This window comes from Octodon degus, unplaced genomic scaffold, assembly GCF_000260255.1.
Source record: "Octodon degus isolate 3935 unplaced genomic scaffold, OctDeg1.0 scaffold00116, whole genome shotgun sequence".
NCBI lineage: Eukaryota > Metazoa > Chordata > Mammalia > Rodentia > Octodontidae > Octodon > Octodon degus.
Genome location: NW_004524692.1, coordinates 854,560 through 882,032, shown reverse-complemented (window position 1 = coordinate 882,032; position 27,473 = coordinate 854,560). Strand labels below are relative to the sequence as shown.

Here is a 27,473-nt window from a genome sequence, read left to right as displayed (position 1 = left end):
AGGATTAATAACATAATTTTATTTTCACTATACTAATTAGCATACAAATGATTTGTACATGCATTTAACAGGCACTGTAAGACGGCAAACTGCAGTTCCAACACTGGTACGTTTCCTCCATCGCAGTGGAATGGGATCAGAGTGCTCACTGCAGCAAGTTCAGACCATGCAGAATCTGATCCTGTCAATTGCCTAATCCCTTCTCTATCCCAGTCATCAGCCTTCTCAAAGGAAAAATAAGAGAAAAAAAGTCAATGAGTAGAAATCATCTCTACTGATTCTTCTAGAAAACTACGAAGGAAAAAGTTCCTTACCTAGAGAATTAACACTGTCACTTGGCCAGCTGTGTGGATAAAGTATGATCCTGGTTATGCTCTACCTGTTAAACTCTATCTGTTCTCTGGAAGTGTGTTGTTAACTGTTAAAGCTTACATGGAAATCTGATGTCAGGAAAATCACAACTCACAAATGCCTTGGTTACTGTTTGAAAGGTACTTAGGCACATCTTCAGGTAAGATGGTGACAGAAAGATGAAGAACACTATCAAACCACTTTTTAAATCTCAATGACCAAAATCTGGCTTGGAAATGATCCTCAGTTATCCTGCTTGGTCAAGAGAGCCTCTCCTTATCGCACAGCCTGGCTTCAAAAAACAGACTCCACATCACCCATCTCCACGCACACAGTCTTCAATTGTGAGTAATACTCAATTGTCACACGGCCATTCTCTCTGCCGAATCCTGAAAGGAAGAGAAGGGGCCAGGATGAGCCATTGCTACAACTGCCTGAAATGTCAGTCTTCCTCAAAGATAGGCATAGCTTCTCAGGGTGGGCGGGAAGGGACCCATGACCTCAATTAGGGCAATGCCCTCCATCCATGTACTGTGGGGCTCGGCATGGGAAGCAGGACCCACTGGTCTCTGGGGACCAGGACAGGAAAATACACAGGTCTCATTTCTTAGCTATGTGACCGAATTTTAGGTGTCCACTATTCTGGGTAAAGATTTTTTTTAAATGTTTGGATTTCTTTTTCTTCTTTCTTTCTTTTTTGTTGTTGTTAGATAATCTGGTATTAAATCAGTCTCTCTAACTATCAACCTTCTGGCCTTGAATGGAGGTGCCAATTTAAAACCGAGCTCATCCTGCCTGCTACAATGGGGAGGGCTCCCTGAGGTTCCTCTGACAACACTGTCCCATCTGAGTACACAGAGTCACTGTGATAATGGGACAGCATCCCATGCTAGTCCTGTCTCCTGTACTTCCCCAGACTGAGGCAGGCAAAGCCAGGTCCCCCAAAGTGCACACTTCTGTGGGCGCCATCCAAAAAGAGAATATACACAAAGGTCTGGGCAAGACCTAGCTCTCCCTTGCTCCTTGCTAAGTCTCTGAGCATGGTTGGTTAGCAGGCCAGGGCAGGCATGGTTCTACAGATCTGGCTGTTTGTCTTCCTTTTTCAATGCAGGCCTGGTCCAAAGGGAAATGAAGTTGGCCTGGGATACCCCACCCCAATCCCACCAGGGCCTGAGCTGCAGATTCTAAGCAGAATTTCCCTACACAGAAAGTGAGACCTGAATTCCAGAGCACCATGCTTCCACCTGCACTCTGCGTGTGCACAGCTCCTCAGCACATCCCCTCTGCACTCCATGGAGACACCAGTGGAGCATGAGTAGGCAGAGCTGGGATAATACAAACTGCCAAGTGGGGCTGTCAAATCAATACACACCATCTATCTCAGCAGTGTCCAGCAGGATTTACACATTCGCCAACGCTGTGATGGCTGTAATGATTTGCACGGTGCCCAGGGTTTGAATTCGCACAATGATACTTCTAAAAGGCCAAGCCAGTTTGGGTCCACATGAAGAGTGATATGGCAACTACAGGCACCTGCAGGCAATGGACTTCAGAGGAAGGAGCTCCATTCCTGCTGCCCCCACCTGCTGACAGGCCAGATATACATGTCTGTCACACTTAGCTCACATGTGACCATGAAGGAGGGAACATTACCATGATCACCCTCTAGGACAGTGATGGTTGTAACTGATTGTAAAATGTTAAATTAAGAGACTATTACTAAAAAGAAAGAGAGAGAGACTATTACTAATTTGGCCTAACAGAGAAAACAAACTAATCCAAGCTTTCCAGGACATTGCTTTAGAGACACTATACTTAAACCCTGTTGATGGACAATGCTAGACATAGAACTCCTGCAGGAGTGGTTTCATGTTCATGGTAATCACAGACTCTCACTCCATGAAGAAGCTTTTTGAGATGCATGTCAGCAATTTTACAACCATATCAGAACCTTCTAGAGGTGCCTGGCCTCCACACCCAGGGCCTCCAGTACTCTTCCACACAGGCAGGTTTGGGGACACTGTCTCCCCCCACCCCCACAGCTGGTTTGCTGTCACCCTGGCCAGCTCCTCACCTGACTTCTTATAGCCACCAAAGGGCAGCTCCACCGGGCTGACATTGTAGTTGTTAATGTAGCACGTTCCCGCCTGAAGCTCAGCCACCACTCTGTGAGCCCGCTGGATGTCCCTACCGAGGAGAGCACACCGGGTTATCAGTATTTTACTAGGCAAGGTCAGGATCCAGTTTTAAGGATTCTAAAAGCCTGCCAAATATTTGTCTCTTTAAAGTAAAACGTTTTAAAACCTTTACTATTTTTTTTTAATTTTATTTATGTGTGTGTGTGTGTGTGTGTGTGGCCAGCTCAGCCCACCAGGGGGCGGGCTGGCTGGCATGTGGTGCTGGGGGATTGAACCGCGGTCCCTGTGCTTTGCTGAGCTTGTTCTAAGTAGGTGCTTTAGACCACTGAGCCATCTCACCAGCCCAAAACCTTTACTATTGAGGCAAAATTAGCACAGATTGAAAGATTTATAGTATTATCCATAAGGAATCTACAAAATAAACATTAATAAGGGTGCTGGAACAAGTCAGTAGGGGGAAAAATAGTCTTTTCAGCTATTTGAATATTTTTCAAATATTCAAATTTTCAACTATTTTCAAATATCAAAATATAGACTTGTACAACTAGCGCTGTAATCTAATTTTTTGTATCAAAATTTTCAATAGTTGAAAATATGGTCTGAGACACCTACATGTGAAGGCTAAAGACAAATCCCTTTCTCTTAAACCATACACAACAATTCACTCATGTAGATCACAGACCTAGAATGTCAGAATGCAAACTGTAACTCACAGAGGAAAAGACATACATAAAGCCTTACATCCTTGGCTTAGACAAAGACTTCTTGGCTGTGACATCAAAAGTAACAGACCACACACCAAACAATAGAGTAACTGGGCTTTAATCAAAATTTTCTAAAATTTATACTGCAAAAAAGACAATCAAGCAAATAAAAATAAGCCAAGTATGGTGGCACACACCTGCAACTCTAGCCCTCGGAAAGTTGAGGCAGGAGGATCACTGCAAGTTCAAGGCCAGGCTGGGATACATACTGAGTTAAAGGCTAGCCTGAACTATATAGAGAGGCTCTGTCTAGAAAGAAAGTAAGAAAGAAAGAAACAAACTAACTAACTAACTAAAAGTAAGCTAGGTATGGTGGCACATACTCATGACCCTAGCAGTCAGGAGGCTAAGACAGGAAGATGCAAGCACAGGGACTGGGGTTCCATCCCTGGTACCACATTCACCAGCCCCGTCCTTGGGCGCACTGAGCTGGTGACAGAGTCCAGGCATGGTAGTGCACGTCTGTAATCTGGTGGAGCTAGGGATTGAACTCAGGCCTTGCATTTGCCATGGAAGCACTTATTCCACTGAGCCATCTCCCCAGCCCCTAGGAGAGGGAATGGAGAGTGACCATGTTGTTTTGAGATAAGTTCTCACTAGGTATTCCACTCACTATACAGCCTGACTGGCCTGGAGCTCACAGCAATTCTTCTGCCTTAATCTCTCAAGCACAAGGATTACAGCCATGCACCACCAATCCGGCTGGAAATAACTATTAATGGGTGCACAGTTTCTTCTTAGGATGAAGAAACAGGACTGAAAATATCCTAAAATTAGATTACTGCGCTAGTTGCTTAAGTCTATAAACTAAAAGCCACTAAACTGAGTGAAGTGTGTGTAGCATCAGTATGTGTATGTGTGCTTACTTTTAGTTAGTTAGTTAGTTAGTTTGTTTGTTTGTTTGTTTCTTTCTTTCTTTCTAGACAGAGCCTCTCTATATAGTTCAGGCTAGCCTTTAACTCAGTACGTATCCCAGCCTGGCCTTGAACTTGCAGTGATCCTCCTGCCTCAGTGTGTGTAGCATCAGTGAAGTGTATGAATCATCCCAATAGGGTCTGTAAAAAAAAAAAAAAAGTAATAGCATGTGAAAGTTACCTTCTTCTGTGACTGGATTTTGTTTGTACCGAGGTAGTAAAGCAAGGCAAGAGCACTCTGCTATCTCCTTCCACAAATTTAAAACGCTGAATCCCAATCTTTTCCTCAGCACTCAAAAGAAGCTATTACATCGGGCCTCAAGGGAGACTTTGGCTTCTTTGCCAAGTCTCACACCACAGCACCACAAAAAAACTGACCTCGGGGCCACCAAACACACAGCATACTTCCCAGGGCAAAGCAGCCTTAGAACACCGCAAAAGACTGAGCAAAGAAGTACGTGCGGATTTTCAAAATACAGTTTGCTCCCAAATCCTCTTTTGGGGGCTGGAGAGATGGCTCAGTGGTCTAAAGCACCTACTTAGAACAAGCTTGGCAAGGCATCAGGGACCGCGGTTCAATCCCCCAGCACCACATGCCAGCCAGCCCCGCCCCCTGGTGGGCTGAGCTGGCCACACACACACACCACTCTCTCTCTCTCTCTCTCTCTCTCTCTCTCTCTCTCTCTCTCTCTCTCTCAAATAAATAAAAATTAAAAAAAAAATTTAAAAAAAAATCCTCTTTTGCCTTAAAATTTATAAATAAGGATTAGTGATGCTATTTAGGATATTTAAAACTGAAACAACTCCCTAATATTCAACAACAGGAAAAATGCTTACAAGTTAGAATGCATTCCAGTGAGATACTATTCAAATGCCACTAGTAGGCATGCTTTTTAAAGAAGACTGTCTTGGGGGTTTTTGTCTTCTTTTGTTTTGTTCTTTGAGACAAGGTCTCACTATGTAGCCCAGGCTGGCCTCAACTCACAGTGATCCTCCTGCCTCAGCCTCCTGAGTGCTGGGATATAGGCATGTGCCACCATACCCAGCTCCATGTTTATATATACAGGTTTCCAAATTTCTTGACCCGCATGAGTATGCTTCCAACAGACTCCTAGCCCAATGCTTTACATAGATCACAACCTCAAATGTTTATTGGTGGCCGGGGAGATGGCTCAGTAGAATAAGCACTTGCCTGGCAAGCACAAGGACCTGAGTTCAATCCCCAGTTCTGCCAAAAAAGAAAAAAAAAAGTTTATTCATTGAACAAACCAGAGAACAGAATTTTCATCAACAAAGTTCAAAGGTCAATTTGAACTTGACCAGTGTCCTCTGGTCATTCAGGGCAAACTATAAAGAGCTATTCTGGCATCTTCTGGCCTCAACTGAAGCAAACACAGAACACCGATGGCCCCAGGAGAAGCCAGATCCACCACACATGGAGGCAGCCACTGTGGCCCCCATCCTCGAAGTTGCCTGGGGTGCCCGCCCCACATACCTGGTAAAGACACCAGCTGCAAGTCCAAACGAGGTATTGTTGGCTCGTTCCAGAACCTCGGCTTCAGTATCAAATGGTAAAATGGCCATGACAGGTCCAAAGATCTCTTCCTTCACACAGGTCATGTCATCTCTGCAATCAGCTGCAAGCATGTAGCATAAAAGCCAAAGTTGGTGAAATCTCCAAAACATAAAGGCACTTTATTCCCAACAAACAATAAAATGTAACTAGAAAAAATGCAGCATGGTACTGCCAGTATGGACATAAACTGAACACCCTTTCTGCGTGGCAACTTCGCAACTCGCACAGAACAAGCACAGACTTTGTGTAGCTTTAAATCCGCCTTTCTGAACCCATCATAAGGAAACAGCTAATGAGGGGACAAAGATTTACTGTTAAGGACAGTCATCACAACCTTACTTAAAATAGTAAAAACAGAAAGCAATAAACTAAACATCCAGAATATAAGAAATGATCACATGAACTATACACATCCTCACGGCAAACTTCCAGGAAGCTCCAAGTGATGTTTTTGGGGAAAAAAGATGATGTAAATGTTCACAACAAAACCCAGCAGACAGAGCTGCATACCAACTGCTGTTTAAATGTTACAGAATAATTGTTCTTATACTTTTTCACATTTTCTTAATGTGACAGGAAAGAGGAAATAGAAAGGGAGAGGGAGAGGGGAAGGGAGAGGGGAGAGGGAAGGACGTGGAGGGGAGACAGAATTGCAGAAGTATTCGCTTTATATTAAAACATACTTAAGTTCCTTTAAGTGGCTAATTCCTGAAATGATTTAATTCATTGTTAATATTTTAAAATACATATGTCAAAAAAGCTCAGAAATTCAAATGTTCACTGGTGTACCCCAGCGAGTCTCAAAGAAAGGGGTGCATGTATTTATCTGCGCTGTACCTAAAGATCAGCTTCTCTGGACTTTGGCAGTCACTGCATGGAGTGAGATATGCAGTTTGTAATTCTGAGTTATATGCTTAAGCAGTGTGGGGGCAGAAAAAGAGCTTGAGAATCCTACTAGAAACACCAGTTCTATCTTAGCCCAAGACTAAAAACCAACTACCTCCTAAGCTATAAAGACAACAACTCTAAAATCTCTTAGAGAGATATGCTAGGTGCTGTTCTTTACTAGACAGCTTGCTGGTCGCCTGTGAGTCACAATGTGCTCTGCAGATATCTGCATTATCTTGAAAGGTGCATCAAGAATACCCAGGCTGCACTTAAGGAGGATTTCATATATTCTAATTATTTGAAAATAATCCACATATAATTTTGAGGAAGGGGCTGGGGAGATGGCTCAGTGGAATAAGTGCTTCCCTGGCAAGCACAAGGGCCTGAGTTCAATCCCTAGTTCTGCCAAAAAATAAATAAATAAATAAATAATTTTGAGGAAAACCATTAGCCAAGAATTTAATTACTCAAAGCAATTACCCAATAGTCATAGAAAATATCTTATCATTCTACTCAAGTGTTGGGGGTTTTTATTTTAGGGAAGAGTCTACAGGGTGTTCAGGGTCTCACTACTACATTGGACTCATAGTATTCACAGCCTCCCAGGAGCTGGGCATGCACCACCATGCCCAGTCTCAATTGTTGTCTCAGTGTGTCCCGGGGGCAGGGTCAGCACAGCAGGCCCAGCGATTGAATCCCCAGCCCCTGGGCCTGCTTGCACGTGCTTTAATCTGCTGAGATATTCGGCTGGCGTGGCACTACTTCAGTTCTTAATACAGGATAGCTTGGGGAGAAGAGAGGTCTAGGCTGCAGTATGAAGAGACAAGGACATCAAGGAGGGCTGACAGGTAAGAACATCAGATGTGTGCCACCTCGCCCAGCTCAGACCAGGAGATTTTTAAGTCTGAGAGATACTAAAAATTATGAAACGGCTTCATGTTTAAAAAGACTAAAATATTACATACCAAACTGGCTTTACAATCTTCCATAGTGCAAAAGAAAAACATTATTTCTTGACTTTTTGGGGAATTAAATTGATTACTTAACTTTTTATCAAATATGCATCTGCAGCCACACATGATGGCTCACTCCTGCCTGGACAGTGTAACAGCTCAGTGAGACTCCATCTCAAAAAAATTTTTTTTCTAAGACTGAAGATGCAGCTCAGTGCAGAAGCCTCAGGTTTAATCCCCTGTTTTGCAAAACAAAACAAAGAAACCTATACACTTCAATTTTTCACTTTTATTTCTCTTGTTCTCCCTGCTTCCAGAACATAAGATATTGTCCCAGGTAAACTAAAACCTATGACTTCTCTAAGGGAATGGCACCCAGAGGGAGTCAAAGTTGATGGGGCATTTCTACTTTTTAAACCTGAGTAGTGGGAACACATGAATTGCCAATCCTCGCCTTCTGCCACATACAAATTGGCTCAATATTCACTTCTATCTATTCAATACCTAATTCAAATCATGTAAAAGCAAATAAGGGGTTGGGAAGTAGCTCGGCAGTCTAAGCACCTGCCTGGCAAGCGCAAGGACCAGGACTCAATCCCTAGTACTGCACCTCTTGCCGGCCCCAGAGCCCTCTAGGAGTGCCGTGTGGGCCCCAAAACCAGGCAGAGTGGAGCACACCTCTAATCCCAGTGCTGGGGAGGCTGACACAGTAGGATCACTATGAGTCTAAGCTATGTAGGGAGACCTAGTAACAAATACCTTTGTTTAATTTTTTACATTAAAAAAAACCCTGCAAGTAAGAAAACATACTTAATACACATGGTCTCATGTAGTATCCATCTTTTAATTTGGGATCCTCAGGTGTATACGGGTCTCCACCACATAACACTTTAGCACCCTGCCAATGAAAGGAAAAACAATGCGTCTTTTTGCACTAAACATACAACCCCAAAGCACTCCAGAAAAGGTGCATGTATCCTGAGCAAACCAACAGACCCGAAGCCGAGCGCTGCTGGGGCACCTCCACCAGCGCACAGCAACGAGGGATGGCCACACAGCATGACCTCCCCTCACCCAGCCCCTCCTCTGCTCATTCCTCACCTGCTCCTTTGCTGACCTGACGAAGCCCAGGACCCGCTCGAGGTGCAGCCGGTTGATGAGCGGGCCCATTCTTGTATCCTCCAGGAGAGGATCTCCGATTTTTATCTTCTGGGTCTGTTTCACTACTTCTTTGGTGAATTTATCAAGAATTTCCTTTTGCACAAACACTCTCGTGCCGTTACAGCAAACCTAAAGGACAGACACAGAACATAGATATACCGAAGGGACAAAGTGAAAGGAAGAAAGAAAAGTAAGATAATAACTACACTTAAAGAGGCATGGCATAATTTTTAAAGGATATTTTCCTTTTTTGTGTATTTAGTACAGGGTCTTACTACATAAATAGGACTTGTAGTGATTCTGTTTTCAGCCTCTCAAGTGCTGGGATTACAGGCACACGCCACCACGCCCAGTCTCAACTGACTTCTCAGTGTGCCCCAGGGGCGGGGCTGGCATGGCACACCAGGGATCTAACCCCAGCTGCTGTGCTCTACCTAAGCAGGCACTTTAGTCTTCAGAGCTATCTGGACAGCCCCTTAAAGGATATTTTCATTTCTAAAAATTGCCCATGCTGAGATGGGAGCATCTGCACACACGCGGCATCCCAGCATTCTGAGAGGCTGAGGGAAGAAGAGAGAAAGCTCCATCCTAGCCTGGGCAACTTATGACTTAAAGAAACTCTGACTCAAAACAAAGAAATAGTAGAGCCAGCGAGATAGCTCAGCAGACTAAGCACCTGCTTAGGCAAGCGCAGAGACCAGGGTTCCATCCCTAGTACCACATGCCACACCAGCCCCAGGCTGGGCATGCTGAGCTGGCCAAACTAGCCACAGAGTCTGGGAGTGCTGACACAAGCCTATAATCCCAGCACTGGGGAGACAAAAACAGGATTGCTATGAGCTCAAGCTGTACAGTGAGACCTTGTACCAAATATATTCAAAGGAAGGAAGGAAGGAAGGAAGGAAGGAAGGAAGGAAGGAAGGAAGGAAGGAAGGAAGGAAGGAAGGAAGGAAGGAAAGAAGGAAAGAGTTAAGAATGTAGCACAGTTCAGAGGCACTGGCTTCAATCCCTAGTACTACAAAACATTAAATAAAATAAAAACTTGTACCTGTACTTAACTAGAAGGATTATATATATAATTTTGGACATATCACCAACAAGTATAAAACTGTATTTTAAGATAAAAATTAATTCCTACTTTGTTTAAATTTTCTCTCCCTCTTTCCCCCTCCTCCACCCCCATAAGACAAGGTCTCACTATGCAGTTCAGGCTAGTCTTGAACTCATTTTGTAGCCCAGGCTGGCTTCAAACTCACAGAAGCCTCCCGCCTCAGCCTCAAGAGTGCTGGGATTGCAGGCATGCACCACCACACTTGCCACTGTTTACATTTTCTTAGGGCCATCAGAGGGTCTGTGTGACCAGGGCCTCCCCCACTCCTTCCTACTAGCTGCTCAATCTGCTGCGTAGTTCCAACAGTTGGAAGGGAATGAGAGAGGCTCTGGGAACAAGAACAGAAGAGGGCCCGGCACGGGGACTCAGGCCTGCAATCCAAGCATTTGGAAGGCTCAGGAAAGAGGATCTCAAATTTGACTACATGGTGAGACCTTGTCTAGAAACAAAACAAGGAACATTAGGTGCTCCAGGCTTAAACCTAGCTTGTAAAACTAAGCATTTCAGTAACCGATTGGGTGTGAAGTTGCACATAATCACTAGATGCTCCATAAAAATGAATGTAATGCTGCCCAAAGAAGCAGTATTCCAAAAGCAATAAACAAGGCAAAAAGTTCTTGTTCCTTGAGTTTTTCCAGGTAACACATACAAATTTCATGCAAAAATTCAAACAATTGTAATCTGCAGCATGAGTTAAAATGGAAAATGTTATGTGTACCTTGTTTCAATCTAGGAATCTCTCTTTTTTTTTTTTTTTTTTTTTTTTTGGCAGAACCGGGGATTGAACTCTGATCCTTGCATTTGCCAGTCAAGCGCTTATCCTACTGAGCCATCTCCCCGGCCCCTCTTTGTTTCAATCTAAAAAAGTCAAAATACATAAAAAATTCAACAACCAAAATACAAATATAAACCTCATTTTTAAAAAAGGACCTGGATAGATGTTTTTCTAAAGATACAACAGTGACCCATAGTATGAAAAGATGCTCAGCATCACTAATCCTTAGGGAAATACAAACCCAAAACACAGAGGTATTACCTCACACCTCATAGGCTACCAAAAAGATTTTTTAAAAATTGTTTTCAAGGATGTGGAGAAAGGGGAACCCTCGCACACTCTGGTTGGGAATGTCTACTGGCATAGCCATTAAGGAAAACAGAACCTCAAAAATGAAAAGTAAAACTAGTATATCCTCCCAGCAATCCACTGCTTGGGATGTATCCCAAAGAAATGAAATCAGAACTTTGATTTCAGGACAGCTATCTGCATTGCCGGGCTCACTACAGAACTACTAACAATAGCTAACATAGGCACGCCACAATCTGTGTGTTCCTCAATGAATGAATGAAGAGACATTTGTAGATCAACCTGCAGAACATTACGTGAAATGAAATAAGCCAGATATGGACAATCTGACTTAGAAGTAGAATCTAGACAGTCAAATACACAGAAGCAGAGAATATAATGCTGATTATCAGAGAGGAAGTAGGAAAAAACTGGGGAGATGCTGGTGAAAGAGTACAGGATGTACTTAGGATGAATAATTCCTGACATTTAATCTATAGCGTGACGACCAGCATGGGTCAAATAATGAAATTACACAGAATGCTCATTTTTGGAAATTGTCACAAAACTTCTACATACATTTACCACTTTTAGGAGAGTGAAAATACATGTGCACCAATACGAAGAGACGTGTGTGTTGGTCATTCAGTCACTGTAGCACTGTAAAGTTCTGCAAACAACCTAAACGCCACACAAAGAACAGCAGCCGGAGCACGCAGCCATGAAAAAGCAAGAGGGTCCATAAGGATCTCTGTAAATGACATCGAGCAGTTTCTAGGATACGGTAAGTGAAAACAGCACGGGACAAGAGCACCTCTAACATGTCACTTCACCCAGAAGGAACAAAAGCAAACAAGAAATACAGAAGTACTTGATCATCTGTGAAAAAGCAGCAGAGAAAAGGAAAACCAGAAATAGATTAGCATGGCTACCAACAGGGATGGCCAGAAAGTTAGGGGAAAAGTAGAAACAGTTTTAAGTATAGATTTTTAGTAAATTCTAATATTTAGAACCACATTATCATTTTGTCTAATCAAAATACGTTTCCTTTTTGTTTGGCACTACTGGTGTGCCCAGGGAGTACCGCAGACCCACCTCACCACTCCTCATACTTTTATTTTTAATTCAAGACAGGATTTCATTAAGTTGCCAGGCTGGGCTCTAACATGTGGTCTCCCTCCCTATCTTCCCAGAGTGCTGGGATTATAGGCATGTACCACCACACCCAGCTTGAAACAGACTTTCAAAGTCTGCAAAGATATGAAAAATAAAATACTAGCAAAAAAACAATTGGGTTATTTTAAAAGAATATCATAACCATATTGAAAGCAGTATAAGAAAGGAGAATAGGTCTAGGTAACAGTTGAATAGTTACTTATTTATTTTTTATGAATTTATAAGAGGGTCTACAGGGTATACAGGGTTTCATTATGTAGATCATAGATCGTAGTGATGCTCCTGTTTTCAGTCTCCCTAACTCTGGGATTAGAGGTATGCGCCACCATGCCCAGTCTTAAACTCCATCTCCGTGCACCCTGGGGGCAGGGCTGGCCCCACCCCTGCACTCTGCCTAAGCAGGTGCATTAGTCCGCTGAGCTATCTGACAGCCTGAACACAGTATTTTGAGTATCTGCTCAAACTAAAGACAAAAAAACTTAAAATTACTGTGAACTCCAACTAGAGGTTTTATTTTTCACAGTGGTATATAGTCACAAATCTGAAGCTACTGTAATTGTATTAAAGACTAAGGAATGTTGCTGTTACTTGGTTTGTTTTTTTTTTTTTTTGTTTTTTGTTTTTTTTTTTTTTTTGAGACAAGGTACAGGCTGGCCTTGAACTGTGTAATTCAGGCTGGACTTAAAGTTATGGTGATCCTCCTGCCTCTCCCTCAAAGTACTAGGATTACAGGTGAGAATCACCATACTTGGCTTAAGGAGTAAGAAATTAAATAAACATATTATGAGTAGTGGGGTCAAATTTCTTACTGTCAGAGAAATTATAATTATGGAAAGGTAGATGGCCAACTGAACCCTTAGGGTATTAGATTAAAATTGGAAGTTTCTGCTTGAACTGGTGGTTATTAATAACATGCAAATGCAGGCACGGATATAAAACAAAATAAAATGAATGCCACCAAAAGAATAATAAAAATAAAATACAGCCAGATTTCTATGATTGTCTTATTGATAAAAGCATTTTTAAACTTTTTTCTTCCAGAATGCTCAGATATATTTATATCAATCAGCTCAGAATAAATTACAATTTTTGAGCTTGTGCAACAACAGCAACAACAAAAAAATAGAAGTGCGTCATTGTTTCTTTCTAGCAATAAATAGTATTAAGAAGGGAGGACGCTAACACAAGGATTGTGGTAGAGTCCGAAAGTATGTCACTGTAGGTCTGAAAACCTGAAATTCATGGTCCATTCTACCCCTGTTTACCAGGAGAACTTAGGCATCTCTCAACTTGCCTTTTTTTACACATAAAATTTAGTAAATATAATCATGCCCCATGTTTGGTATGCAGTTTTGGTTGGATAATTTATATTAAATCATGTAATAAAACCAAAAGAACTAATACATGCTGATAGTCATGATGGCATGCAAAGCGAGAAAAATCTATCATCATGTTTTATCCAATGACTTTTTGTGGAATTTATATTACTTTAGGGCAGGGGGTTTGTCTGGTGTGTGCCTTGCTCAATTTCTACCTTCTAGAACAGTGTCTGGCACAGAGTAGCTACTCAGTAATTTTCTGATTTAATAAATGAATCAAATATAATCAGTATAAAAAAATAAAATAAAATAAAATAAAATAAAATACAACATGTAGGTCCTAGCACTTTCTGCTGAGGGCCTGGGAGCACCACTACTCCAGCAGCAGGAAACGTACCTGCCACTGAGATCAGAGCTGCTGAATGCTATTTACCAGTAAGTGAACCACAGCTCCCAGAAAAATGGCTGACTGCAGGGTCTAGCCAGAGAAAGAGTAAGATGAGTCTAGAAGACCTTACTGTGCCAGAAATTAAAGTGCTTAAAGAAAGAGCGCATCTGGGCTGGCCAGATAGCTCAGCAGACTGAAGCGCCTGATTAGACAGGTGCAGGGACTGGGGTTTGATCCCCAGCACCACACGCCATGCCAGCCCTGCGCCCAGGGCATGCTGGGAAATTGAGATTGGGCATCTTGGCACACACCTGTAATCTCAGCACTTGGGAGGCTGAACACAGGAGGAACACTACTAATCTGACCTACATAGTGAGACCCTATAGACCCTGTACTAAACACATGAAAAAAAAAAAAAAAAAAGAGAACATACCAACAGAGCAGAGACAGTGGCCCCCACTAGCCAGCTATGCAATTATTTGAGCATCCAAATAAACAATAATACCAATGGATTACAATCACCAGAATGAAATAAAAGTATGTAAATAAGTGAAGGAAAAAGAGAAGGAACGTTCCTTCTGACATCAGAAAGTGGACAGATAAATACACGAGGAACAGTAGAATGTGAAAATCATCATTCAGCAACAACCATAAGAAAAACTTTTAGCAAAAATCATCAACAGGGGAGATGGCTCAGTGGAATAAGCACTTCCCCTGGCAAGCGTAGGGGCCTGAGTTCAATCCCCGGTTCCGCCAAAAATAAAAAAAGAAAGAAAAAAAAAAAGAAGAAGAAAAAGAATCATCAACAGATGATAAAACTACTGGAAAGGTAGTTGATGAGGAACAGAAGAACCTCAAGGTATCTCTCATGGCTGGGCATGCCTATAATCCCCGAACTCAGGAGGCTGAGACAGGAAGGTCACTGAAAGTTCAAGGCCAGCCTGCCTGCACTACAAAGTAAGCTCAAGGCCAACCTGAACTGCATAGCAGACCCTGTCTCAGAAAGACCCAAAAAAAGAGAGGTATTTCTCAGAAAATAATTCACCACAGAAACAAAAAAAACTTGGATACTACAATGAAGACCTCCCTTAGGCAATAGCGTCAACACCCTCAAAGAAGGGCACAATAGCACATTTGGACTATTTTTTTGCCAAAAATGCATAATAGGAATGTGATTAACAAGAAACATCAGACAGATCTATAATAATGAACATCCTATAAAGTAAATGCCCCAGACCAAGCGTGGTGGGGCACCCCTGTAATCCTACACTTGGAGGTTGAGAAAGGAGGCTCCCTGGGAGTTAGAGACCAGCTGGGGAGCTACAAAAGTAAGCATAAAGCCAGCCTGAACTGCATAGCAAGACCCTGCCTCAATCCATCAATCAATAAAATGGCCTGTATACCTCAAAAATGCCAAGGTTGGGCTGGGGAGATAGCTCAGTGATCTAAGTGTCCATCACAGGACCTGGGTTCAATTTCGCATACCACATGCTGTGCTGGCCACCAAAACCGGACGTGGTAGCACATGCACGTAATCCCAGTGTGGGGAGGCTGAGATAGGAAGATCACTACAAGTTGCTGCTGCACAGGGAGATCCTATGCTAAATAAGTAACTTTTTTTAAAAAAATAACTAAAGTGGGCCGGGCAGATGGCTCAGTGGAATAAGCGCTTCCCTGGCAAGCGCAAGGGCCTGAGTTCAATTCCCAGTTCTGAAAAAAATAAAATAAAATAACTAAAGAAAAATTAAATAAGATAAAAATAATAAAAATAACTAGAGAACATTTCCTAATTAAAGGAAATAAAAGACAAAAGAACTAATGCTAATTACCTAATTTGAGTACTACATGTTATATGTGTATCAAGTTATAGTGTACCCTAAAATATGTTCAATTTTTTAAAAATAACTTTGTTTTTTGTTTTTATGGAACCAGGGATTGAACTCAGGACCTTGTGCTTGCCAGGGAAGCACTTATTCCACTGAGCCATCTCCCCAGCCCTAAAAAATAACTTTGAATAGAAAAAAAAAAAAGCAGTCAAGACAACTAAATGTAATGCATCATCTTTGTTTGGACCTTGTACCAGAAATAAAATATTTTTTGTTTACCTTTACTAAAAACACATTAATCAAACAAATGGTGACATTTTAGCGAAGGCTACACATTGGGTAACAGAGCGCTATAGTTGGGCATGCCAGTGCATGCTTATAGTCTCAGCTCCTGGAAGGCTGAGGCAAGAAAATGCCATGAGTCTGAGGCCAGCCTGGGTTACAAAGTGAGACCTTTTTTCAAAAAGACAAACAACTCCTGCTTAGGCAGAGACAGGGACTGGGGTTTGATCCTCAGCACCACAAGCATGCCAGCCCACCTCAGGGGCACATTGAGATGGACTGAGACTGGGCATGGTGGCATGTGCCTGTAATCCTAGTGCTTGGGAGGTTGAAAACAGGAGGATCACTCCAAGTCCTATCTGTGTAGTAGGATCCTCTAGACCCTGTACTAAATACATTTTTTTAAAAAAGAGTCCTACTTATGTTAGCTTATCAATTTCCATAAGTGTACTATACTATGTAAAAGAATGCACTTGTTTCTAAGGACATTTTTTTTTTTTAATTTTATTTATTTGTGTGTGTGTGTGTGTGTGGCCCGCTCAGTCCACCAGGGGGCGGGGCTGGCTGACATGTGGTGCTGGGGGATTGAACCGCGGTCCCTGTGCTTTGCTAAGCTTGCTCTAAGTAGGTGCTTTAGACCACTGAGCCATCCCACCAGCCCCTCTAAGGACATTTTAAGTGGTTCAGAAACATTTAATACAGGGCCAGCCTGACAGCTCAACGGACTAAAGTGCCTGCTTAAGCTTCTCTTCTGGAGGTTAACAACTTAAGTTTGCAGACCAAAAATTAGAGACAAAGAAGGACTGCAAGGACAGCCAACATTCTGGCCCTAGCCCTTCAAGGTCAGTGAGGACTCAGGACCTGTACTATAACATCCTATAACTCACTTGTGTCCCAAATTTTCTGATCAAGGAGATTTTGGGGCCACAGAGGAAAGTGGTCAATGATGTAGAGTATGCCTAAGGAGAGTCACACGGAGAGAAAACATTCTCTCAGGCTTTCACAGAGAGCAAATTGGTCAGGCAATGGCCATGACTCATCCACATGGCTGAAACTAACAAAGGACCTACAAAGTGCAGTACAGGGTTTCAGGGTAAATCCTGGGGGGGTTTTGACTGACCTAAGCAGATACAAAAGTTACATTTCTTGTTATCTAGGTCTTGCTTTATCTTGGTCTTAACCATCCAGCAGAAAAGTATAAAAATGAGGTATAAAAAGTAAAGCCATATTAACATGCTGAGCTATAAAAGGCTCAAGTCAACAACTTCTGACATTGCTAGTCAAGTGGAAGACCCAATACTATTATGGACTACTGGACTATATTGGATTATTTTGCTGAACTCAAGCACCTACAATATTTAAGAGACAATGGAATACCCATCTCTGACAAGACTAAACAAAAAAAGGGGATACAAATGAAGGATCATTTTGTATCTGTATATATACAAAATAGGATAGATATTCAGTTACTTTCTCTTAATTCAATGAGAAGATTTGTACTAATAGTGTTTGAACAGGGCATCATGTCTGCATCTTAACCACTACAAAGACAACAATATGCAATGTATTAATTATTTAAACTGACCTATTAATCAGTTTTGAAACTGTCTTATTGCTATTTGCTTCTCAAAATTAATTTTTTTAAAAATAAAATAAATAAATAAATAAAAAGTGCCTGCTTGGGCAGAGTGCAGCGGCAGGGGTTCAGTCCCAGGCATGCCATGCCGCCCCCGCCCCCAGGGTGTGTTGAGCAGTGATTGAGAATGGGCATGTGGCACATGCCTATGAACCCAGGGCCTGGTAGGCTGAAAACAGGAGAATCACTACAAGTCTGATCTACATAGTGAAATCCTATAGATCCTGTAGAATCTGTCCTAAGTACAGAAAAAAAAAAAAAAAGAAACATTTAATATACATATGTATGTGTGTAGAAAGATAAAGAGGATATAGTAACAATGATAATATTTTAATATTAAAAAATCTGGGTCAAGGGTATGTGGGAAATCCTCATACTACTTTCAAACTCTTTTATTAAGGCTGAACATAGTCAAAGCAATACTACAGCACACGCTGCTCGATGCAGGGTGGTGACTCCTGCCCACTCTTTCCCAGGGACAAGCCGTACCTGGCCCTGCGTGAGGAAGTTGGCCATCAGCGCCCCCTTCACGGCATTCTCCATGTCACAGTCTGAGAAGATGATGAGTGGAGATTTGCCCCCAAGTTCCAGCGTCACAGGTTTGACTCCTTTCGCTGACAACTCCATGATCTGATAGAACAAAAAGCATTTCCAGGAAGTGTAACACTGGTTAGACTACACGCTATATCTACTAGCCCTGACCCTACCAAGCCACTGACAGCTATACAGGAGCTGCTACTTTATTATCATCAATGTACTCTACCTTTCATCTGTTTAAAATATTACTTTCCAGAAAACTAAAGAGAACCCATAGAAATGTATAGTACTTCAAATTTGAAGAAAGAGGTCATTTTAAACAGTGACAATGAAACTTTCAGAGTTTTCAATGATGCAAAAGCCTACTGTGGCACATGGTACACAGATTCATCACCCATCATTTAAAATATATTGTCAGCGTGGGGAAATAACTTGGAGGCATAAGCGCCTGCCTGGCAAACACAAGGTCCTGAGTTCTATCCACAGTACTGCATGCCATGCCAGCCCTGAAACCTGACATGGTGGCACACACCTTAATCCCAGCACTGAGGAGGCTGAGACAAAAAGATCGCTAGAAGTTCAAACTGCATAGTGAAACCCTGTATCAAAAAAAAAAAAAATTAAAAATGAAAAACATATTGTCATGATTGCCAGGAATTCTCTCTCATGGCTCTTCCTGTTTTTAGGGCTGACAGAGCTCAGAATACAAATCATGAATTGGAAATAACCTAAGAAAAATCCCCTTCCTACTAGCCCCAGAGTTAAGTCACCAAACGAAAGTGGCAGTCCAGGCCTGTAACCTCAAGCATGCCTCAGCTGACCTAGCACAGAGTCAGATCCCTGCTCCTCCCCCACTTCCCAGGACACTGTAGACCCCAGCCCCATAAAGCTTCCTGCCCTGCTCCTTATACACGGTAAGTCAGCTCCACAGCAGAACTTCCAAGAGTGTGCCAAGCAGAGCTGCCTTTGCCAGGTCAACCGGCAACTGTGTTAACCAGCACTGGCTTCATCTTCACCTTCATGCCAGTGGGCACACTTCCAGTGAAGGAGACTTTGGCCACGTCGGGATGCTGACACAGAAACTGGCCGGTGGCCGCACCGCCTTGCACCACATTGAAGAGCCCAGGAGGCACCCCTGCCTGGGCGTAGATCTCGGCCAGGAGCACAGCAGAAACAGGTGTGAAGGGGGAAGGCTTGAAGACCATGGCGTTGCCTGCACAAAGCCAAGACACCACACAACAAGGCTTCAGACTGGTGACCTTTGGAGGGTAGGACAAGGACAATTCTGTTTGCTGCTCCACTAACAAATCCTAGACCAAAATCATTATTAATAAAGGACACATCTTGTCCTTCTTACCCTCGTTTCTTTCATTCAATAGACCAGACAGATGCCCCCTCTCCAACAGTAATACCACACATCTGCACAAAGGCCTTTTTGCATTTAACCACCTACCAGCCCAAGAATTTAAATATAGGACGATGGGCTGGGGAAATAGCTTAGCAGTCTAAGTGCCTGCCTGGCAAGTGCAAGGTCCCGAGTTTGATCCTTAATACTGCATGCTGTGTGGTCCCCAGAACCCTGGGCACACCGTGCCAGTCTATGCCAGTCTCCTGAGCTGCAGAGCATAGAGCTTGTAAAAAATAAATATTTCTTTAAAAAAAGAATTTGAAGGCCAACCAATGGTGAGATGGCTCAGTAGTCTAAAGCACCTACTTAGAACAAGCTTAGCAGAGCACAGGGACCGCAGTTCAATCCCCCAGCACTACATGCCAGCCAGCCCCACCCCCTGGTGGACTGAGCTGGCCACACACACACACACACACACACACAATAAATAAATTAAAAAAATAAAGGCCAGCCAAGTAGCTCAGTGGATTAAAGCACCTGCAAGCAGGCACAGGGGTTGGGGGGGGGGGTTGGATCCCTGGGCCTGTCTTGAGATGGCAATTGAGACTGGGCCTGGTGGCGCGTTCCTGTAATCCCAGCTCTTGGGAGGCTGTAAACAGGCGGATCACTACAAGTCTGAACTAGTAATGAGACCCTGAACACCCTATAGACCCTTCCCTAAAATAAAAAAAAAAAATTAAAAAAGACTTTAAATACAAGATGACCAACACTTTGCATATTTTTGTTAATTTGTATAATGTAAGGAAATAGAAAGATGACAATGTTATCAAATTTATCTAATACAGGAATTAACTACGTCTCCTTTTAAAAGAGTTTAAAGTGAAGACCAGAAAGGGTCATCTGGGGAGAGCATATAAAGCTAGGGACTGGATCCCGGCACTCCTCCTCTCTCATCAGGCCCCTCCACAGCAAGGTACTAAGAGCCCACACCAGTGACACCAAGGAGTGCTTGCATATGCCCTAACAGCTCTGCTTTGCTACCATTAGTTTTTCTAAGATAAAATAAGCTTCTTCCCTATAGATTCTTTTCCTTAAAGAGTATAAGAAAACCACTCTTGTAGCCTGTCACAGAAGCTACTCTCATGGGACCCTTGTTTATCACTTCTTTTATAAACCAGTGGAGTGTATCTTCTGCTTCCTAAGTGCTAGAAACTACTGTCCAGAAAGCACAAAATAAATTCAATTTAGCAGGAAAAATTTCTTTCTTTATTTTATTCTTTATGTTTTTTCTTTCATCAAAAGTTAGAGCCAGAGCTGGTGGTGGACACCTGTAATCCCAGCATTCTGGGAATGCGGAGCAGAAAGTTCATAAATCTGAGCCCAGCCACTGCAATTTAGTGACTTCGTGAGACCCTGTCTCAAAGAATTAAAAGAAGGATGGAGATAGAGTTCAGTGCAAAGGCCCTGGGTTCAATGCCCAGTACTGCAAAATAAAAACCAAGAAATTAGAATTCCTGGCCTTGTAAAACAAGTAAATATGTTATCTTTACTATGGGTATGGGAGCTGGGCAGAGCCTTGTGGGAGGTAACTGAGCAGGCAGGTCTCTCAGACAGTCTGCAGGGCAGTGGGTAGAAGTTGACCCTGAGGTCAGGAGAACAAGGCAAGGCAGGAATGGACCTGTGTCCTCCAAGGTCTGCTTTGAGGTGCAGGGTGAAAGGTAATGAGCAGAGAACCTGGCGGGGGGGGGGCGGGCGGTATTAGTAGATCTGGCTCCTGCTTACCACAGGCCAGAGCCGGGGCTGACTTCCAGCTGGCAATCTGGAAGGGGTAGTTCCAGGCTCCGATCCCCACACACACCCCAAGGGGCTCCCTGCGGGTGTAGCCAAAGGATCCACCAGGAAGCTGGATATGCTCACCTGTAAGATAAACGGAGAACAAAGGGAGCACATGTTTCCTGCTCCCCAAGTTTGACCGACCCTGACACAGGCACCCACCCAACTATACTCAGGTTGACCAGCACCCCACTGCTCCTAAGACCCAGCTCCCAGGACCCCAGCTTTTTCCTCCCTCAATTTCCCACACACTGCACCCTACTTGTCCTTCAAACACAGGCTGGTCCTCCTAACTTTCTAAAACTTCCTGAGCCTCCACTGGACAACAGTTGTTTTGTTTTGTTTAATGCAGGATGGCCCAACCTCTCTGGGCCCTACAAATCTGCATTGTGATTTGTTGTAAACTTTTTTTTTTTTTTTTTTTTGGCTGTCTCAGGCTACCCTAAGAGCGGGTCTGGTACAGCCTGTGGAGTTGGGGATCAAACCACGGTCCCTTGAGCCTGACTGGGTTTGCCCAAGCAGGCGCTTAAACAACTGAGCTAACCCACAAGCCCCTGCTGTAAACTTTGTAATATTTTTATGGAGCTCTTTGCTAAATTCGTGAAGCTGGCAAATGCCAATGCTAGCTCTTGTGAGCAGCAGTGCTTTAGCAACTTTACACCAACCCAGAAAGTCAGAGATCCTTATCAACAGCTTAGATAAGGAAATTCCCGGGCTACCCAAGGAGAAGGTGGTGAACTCTGCGCTTCTGCCCCTTGCCAGCTGGTCAGAAAGTCAGGCAACAGCTCACCACTCATGGACGCTGCCAAGCCTGCGAAGTACTCCAGGCACTGCCAGGAAGTGTCGATGTCCCAGCGGGCCTCGAAGATGGACTTGCCATTGTTGATGGTCTCCATGGTAGCAATTTCATCCTTCCGCTCCTTTGAGTTAAAAAAAAAAAAAAAAGACTAGATTTATTACACAGAGCCACATGTCTTTACATCATTAAGTACAATTAATTATTTGTTTTCTTAAAAAAATATCAGACAGGGGCTGGGGAGATGGCTCAGTAGAATAAGTGCTTCCCTGGCAAGCGCAAGGGCCTGAGTTCAATCCCCAGTTCTGAAAAAAAAAAAAAAAAAAAAAATCAGACAGAGGGCCAGGGAGATAGCTCAGTAGACTAAGCGCTTCCCTGCCAAGTGCAAGGGCCTGAGTTCAATCCCTAGTTCCTCCGAAAAACAAAAAATATCAGAGCAAAAACATTTAGGCCTAATAAAAATCATTTCATAGCAGAGACACTTCCTAAGAGGACACAGCAACTCAATGTGCATTTGGAGAAAATAGCTATTAGCTTATAATAACCATGACCTTCGGTCTATCAAATTGAAACTAATTTGAAACAATAGGGGAAAATACTGGTCAGGAAAAGGGCTCCGTAAGTCTGGCGACATTTTCGTATGGTTTAGGCTTTCTGCACAATGAACACTGGCAGGCGGGTTCACATGGAAAGCCCTGGAAGGCAGACAATGCAGCACCCTGAAGATAAGAAACCACCAGAGTCATGTGGAAGAGCGAAGTTTTGCTTCCTGCTCCTGCGCACATCTGCTGGCACTCCGCTGTACTTATCTGACTGACCTTTCCCTCTCAGCTTGAGACTTGCTTAATGAGTAACCTCTTCCTCTTTTTCTCTCTCTCCCCCCAAAGGATAGGAAAGGCAGATATGACCGCAGCCCTTATATATGCTAAGTCTCCTAATTTTAGGATCTTCTCCTGTAGTCCACCCCATTCCATGTAAAGTCCATTCCAAAAGCTTCATGTCTCCTGTGAGAAGCTATGTACAGGGTGTGTGTGTGTGTGTACACAGTTTTGCAAGTAAGCTAACACAACCCTCATAGTTTTTGATTTATCATACTCATGACCAAAAAAATCACCATAATCCTACCAGAGATAAGAAAATCAGATAATAATTTCTCCTATCAGAGATAGCTATGATTCAAAATTTGGTATGTATTCTTCTGAATATCGATATGTTCTATAGTGAGCATATACTACTTTAAGGGGTTTTATTCCTTCATTTTTTTCCTTCATTTGTTTTTATCTTAGGTCATTAGTACATGAATGTAGTACATAACGCTTTTATTCCATATGGTGGCTGGTACACAGACACAATACATCTTAATCCCTTTTCTCATCCCTGCTCCCTCCCTCCTCCACTCATTCTTTGATCCTCTTCCTTTTTTCTTTCCATACATGTCTGTAGTACATGATGCTTCCAGTCCTTGTGTGGAGCTGGTACACAACACAAACATCTTTATCGCTTTCTCAGCCTTTCCCCTCCCTCCCTCCCCATCCCTCCATCAATCTCTTGGTCCCCTTCCCCTGTGAGAAGGGTCTGCTCCCCTACTTCTTATTATCTATCCTTTAAAGCTGTGTATCTCTATGATCAATGTGCTCATTATGTATATCTAAAATGTATCAATAAAATCTAATTTAAAAAAACCTACAAATGTTTTATAAAGAAAAGCAAGGGCCAGGGAGATGGCTCAGTAGAATAAGCGTTTCCCTGGCAAGCTCAAGGGCCTGAGTTCAATCTTTGGTTCCACAAAAAAAAAGAAAGAAAAGCAGACAAGCTACCAAGAGGGCACTAGAGTTCGGCACAAACACAGGAAAGGAAACCCGCCAAAGGAGCTGTTCAAGAGCAAAGATCTGGACAGGAAAGCAAGCATGTGGTATACACCAAAGTGAGCAGGTGAAAATGTTTTTCCATTTCATGAAAACGTTACAATCTACTGTTGCAAAGCTACAACTCTTGTTGCATAGGTCCTGCTTTACCTTGGTCTTAACCATCCAGCAGAAAACTATTAAAACGAAGTATAAGAAGTAAAGCCATGCTGTTATGTTGAGCTGTAGGGGACTCAGGTCAACAATTTCTGACACTGCCAGTGAAGCAGAAGACCCAATACTATTATGGACTACTGGACTCTTTTAGAATATTTTGCTGAGTTTACACACCTATAATATTTAAATGGTGGAACTTAACAAAAAAAGGGGATACAGATGAATGTCCACTTTGTATCTGTATATTCAAAGTGGTTAGGATAGATATATAGTTACATTCTCTTAATGAATACAGGGACTTGCTTGCTCTAATGGTGTTTGTAAATAGGATATCAAGTCCGCATCTTGTACAGCAATTAACCACTAGGAAGAATGTATGTAACGTGTTAATTATTGAAACTGTTCTAACAATTTGGTTTGAAACTGTCCCATTATTATTTGTTTCTCAATAAAATTATGGAAAAATTTTTTTTAAATTTAAAAAAATACCAAAACAATCTACTGTTGCATCAATGTCAACTACACAGAACCGACAGGAACATCAGCAGACTTTTCTGGAAAGGAATATGTAAATACACACCCTCATTATCCTGGCAGCTTCCAGAAGGATTCGGCAACGCTCCATGCCAGATTTTTTACTCCATATTTTAAATGCAGCCTTTGCATTCTGAACAGCCAAATTGATTTCCTTTTCTCCTGACCATGCAAAAGTGGCTATCACTCGGCCTATAAGAAATAGAAAAGTCAGTTGTATGTCAAATTATTGCAACATATTTAAAACCATGTGTCAGTGTTTTCTTAGAGATCCTTCCTGTTTTTAAGTATGGCTTGATTCAATGACCACCTCTACACCTGCAGTTCTTAACTACTGTGCACAGTGACAAGTCACAGACCTCGCTCAAGAAAAAAGGAATCACAGAATCACAGATGCCATGTGCCCTATCTAAATACAGCAGCTGTGAGTCAGGACCCCTGCTTTTTCTATTTTATAGTTGGGCATATTAACATCTATTTCCTCTAGATCATTTTGCAAGTCTCCTTAATACTGTCTCAGAATCTCAGGGGTTTTGGAGCCAGGGATATAGCTCAGCAGCACAAATGTCTGCCTGGCAAAGTACACGGTCCTGAGTTCATGCCAGGTGCAAAAAAAAAAAAAAAAAAAAAAAATCCTGAGAGTTGGTTTTTCCAGAGGGATTTCACACATATAATCTTTGTTGAACCTAGGGCCTTTGCACTAGGCTGCATTCCCAGCCAACTCTCCCCACCTTTTTATCTTGAAACAGGGCCTCAATAATTCACCCAGGCTGGGCTCCAACTTTGGATCCCCCCAGGCTTCTAGAATGTACCACATGCCCTGTACAAACTGTGACTTCTGTTACAAACTTGAATAGTTGATAAAGGTAGTGACTGAAGATCACTGACATTGTAGATAATTTAAAAAATATATTCCATTTTTTTTGTCACTATGGAGAGGGGACAAAGAAGCTGATCCCTGTGTGAATTAAAGCTTTCCCCATGTCTGTGGCCATTTCCAGTTCTGACACATCAGTTTTCTGTGACCCTGGGCAGTGTTAACCTAAACTCTCCCATCCCTGCCCTCCCAGTCAGGCTATATTCATCTGCCTTTCTTGTCTACAAAAAACATTTTCAGTCTTCATATCTACATGAAACATTCGGTACAAGGTAGCAAAACAAAAACCCTTCTCATTCTTAGCTGGACACACAGGAAGAACTGGAGTTTAAAAGTTGCATTTAGGCAGATAAATATGTGTGGAGATCTTGTGTTCACATAGGGATAAATGAAAATATGAGACAAAAAAAAGTCACAGGACTGTTCCTGCTACAAGGCTGTATATTAGATTTCTAAATTTCTGTGTAAAAATATGTAAATGCTTATTGTTTTTTAAATTTTTTTTATCTTTTTAATTTTTTCTCCATATTCTGGAAGGACTTCAAGTTTAACATATCAATACTTGATGGAAAATACCTGTTCCATGTTATGTCTAAGATGTTTGATATTCAGACAGTGAGGTTAAGATGAACTGTCTATGTTATAGGGTAATAATATCATTAAGGGACTATAGTCAATAATACTGCATTGTATACTTAAGATTTGCTAAGAGAATAGTTTGCCCTTGTGCTTGCCAGGCAAGAGCTTATTCTACTGAGCCATCTCCCCTCCCCTAGAATAGTTTGGTTTGAGAAAGGGTTTTGTTAGGCAGTTCAGGCTAGCTCTACTGAGCCATCTCCCCTCCCCTAGAATAGTTTGGTTTGAGAAAGGGCTTTGTTATGTTAGGTAGTTCAGGTTCGCTCCCTACCTCGCCTCCTGAAGGATGGAATTACAGGGATATGCCTCCATGGTGGTTCAAGGATTTATCTCTAGGTTTTCACTAGCAAGAAAACGGATGCTGTCTTGCGGTAACCTCTGTTACTGGCTCTGGCTGTACTAATAATCACTTTGAAAGGCACACGTATGTAAAACATTATGTTGCACACTTTTTTTTTTTTCAGTACCAGGGATTGAACTCAGGACCTTGCACTTGCCAGGAAAGCACTTATTCTACTGTGCTGTCTCCCCAGCCCAATGTTACACTTTCCACATATACAACTTATTGTCAATTATACCTCAGGGTTCTAGATCAAGGTGGTTTTTTTTCCTTTCCCAATTTTGACTCCTGTGCAGAAAATCTGGTTTTAGCACCAGAAGAGAGACACCAAATCCACATTCACACTCCTTAAAAACCGCAAGCGAGTGCTCCTCCACGCCTCCGACACTTCCGCGTCCCGCCGATCGATCGCTGAACACTTCACAGCCGGCCTAGAACTGAACACTTCTTTCCCCACACTGGGGACTGAGCCCAGGGCCTTCGCATGGAGCCACACCCCCGCCCCTTTTACTTTTTATTTTGAGACAAGACCTCACAAAGTCACCGCGTTCCCCTCGCTGCGACCTCCCACGCGCTGGGACTCCGGGCGCGTCTTCCCACGGGGGCCGGCCTTGCTCCTCCGCCGGCGCGGCGGGCTCCCGACCCCCGCGGCGGGCTGCGTCGTCCCCGCTCGGCTGGCCTAGGCGCGCCGAGGAGGAGCAGGGGAGAGCGCGGGCCGCGCGCAACCGACGCGGGGAGGGATGCCCGGCCGCCCGGCCTCCGCCACGTACCCGTGGCTGGCTCGAACGCCTGCTCGGTGACGGAGACGTCCGCCGGCTCCACGCGGGCCCCACCGCGGTAATTGAGGGGCTGTGACACGGCGAAGGTGCCGGTTCTCATGGCGGAGGCCGGAGATGGCCGGGGGGCGCGCACGAGCGAAGAAAGCGCAGCGGAACGGGCTCCAAGCCACATGAGGGGTGCGTTCGGCGCGCGAGTGCAAGGGCCGCGCGGGGCGGGGCAATGGGA

General features: G+C 43.1%; 1 protein-coding gene across 1 annotated transcript; it reads right to left on the bottom strand.

Annotated features, from left to right (window-relative positions):
* Aldh9a1 (aldehyde dehydrogenase 9 family member A1) lies at positions 1-27,473 on the bottom strand. Its single transcript, XM_004639873.3, has 11 exons — positions 27,239-27,473; positions 24,662-24,807; positions 22,055-22,184; positions 21,214-21,348; positions 19,100-19,296; positions 18,036-18,176; positions 8,686-8,874; positions 8,395-8,482; positions 5,663-5,804; positions 2,426-2,538; positions 1-740 (listed from the first exon to the last, which is right to left on the bottom strand). The coding sequence occupies exons 1-11, from the start codon at positions 27,417-27,419 to the stop codon at positions 646-648; spliced, it is 1,557 nt and encodes a 518-aa protein (XP_004639930.1). The 5' UTR covers positions 27,420-27,473; the 3' UTR covers positions 1-645.

Coding starts and splice junctions, on each gene's coding strand:
- Aldh9a1 (XM_004639873.3), bottom strand. CDS start 27,419: ATGTGGCTTGGAGCCCGTTCCGCTGCGCTTTCTTCGCTCGTGCGCGCC. Junction 21,349..22,054: donor CTTGGCAGCGTCCATGAGTG/GTGAGCTGTTGC, acceptor TTTATCTTACAG/GTGAGCATATCCAGCTTCCT. Junction 2,539..5,662: donor GCAGCTGGTGTCTTTACCAG/GTATGTGGGGCG, acceptor TCTCCTCGGTAG/GGACATCCAGCGGGCTCACA.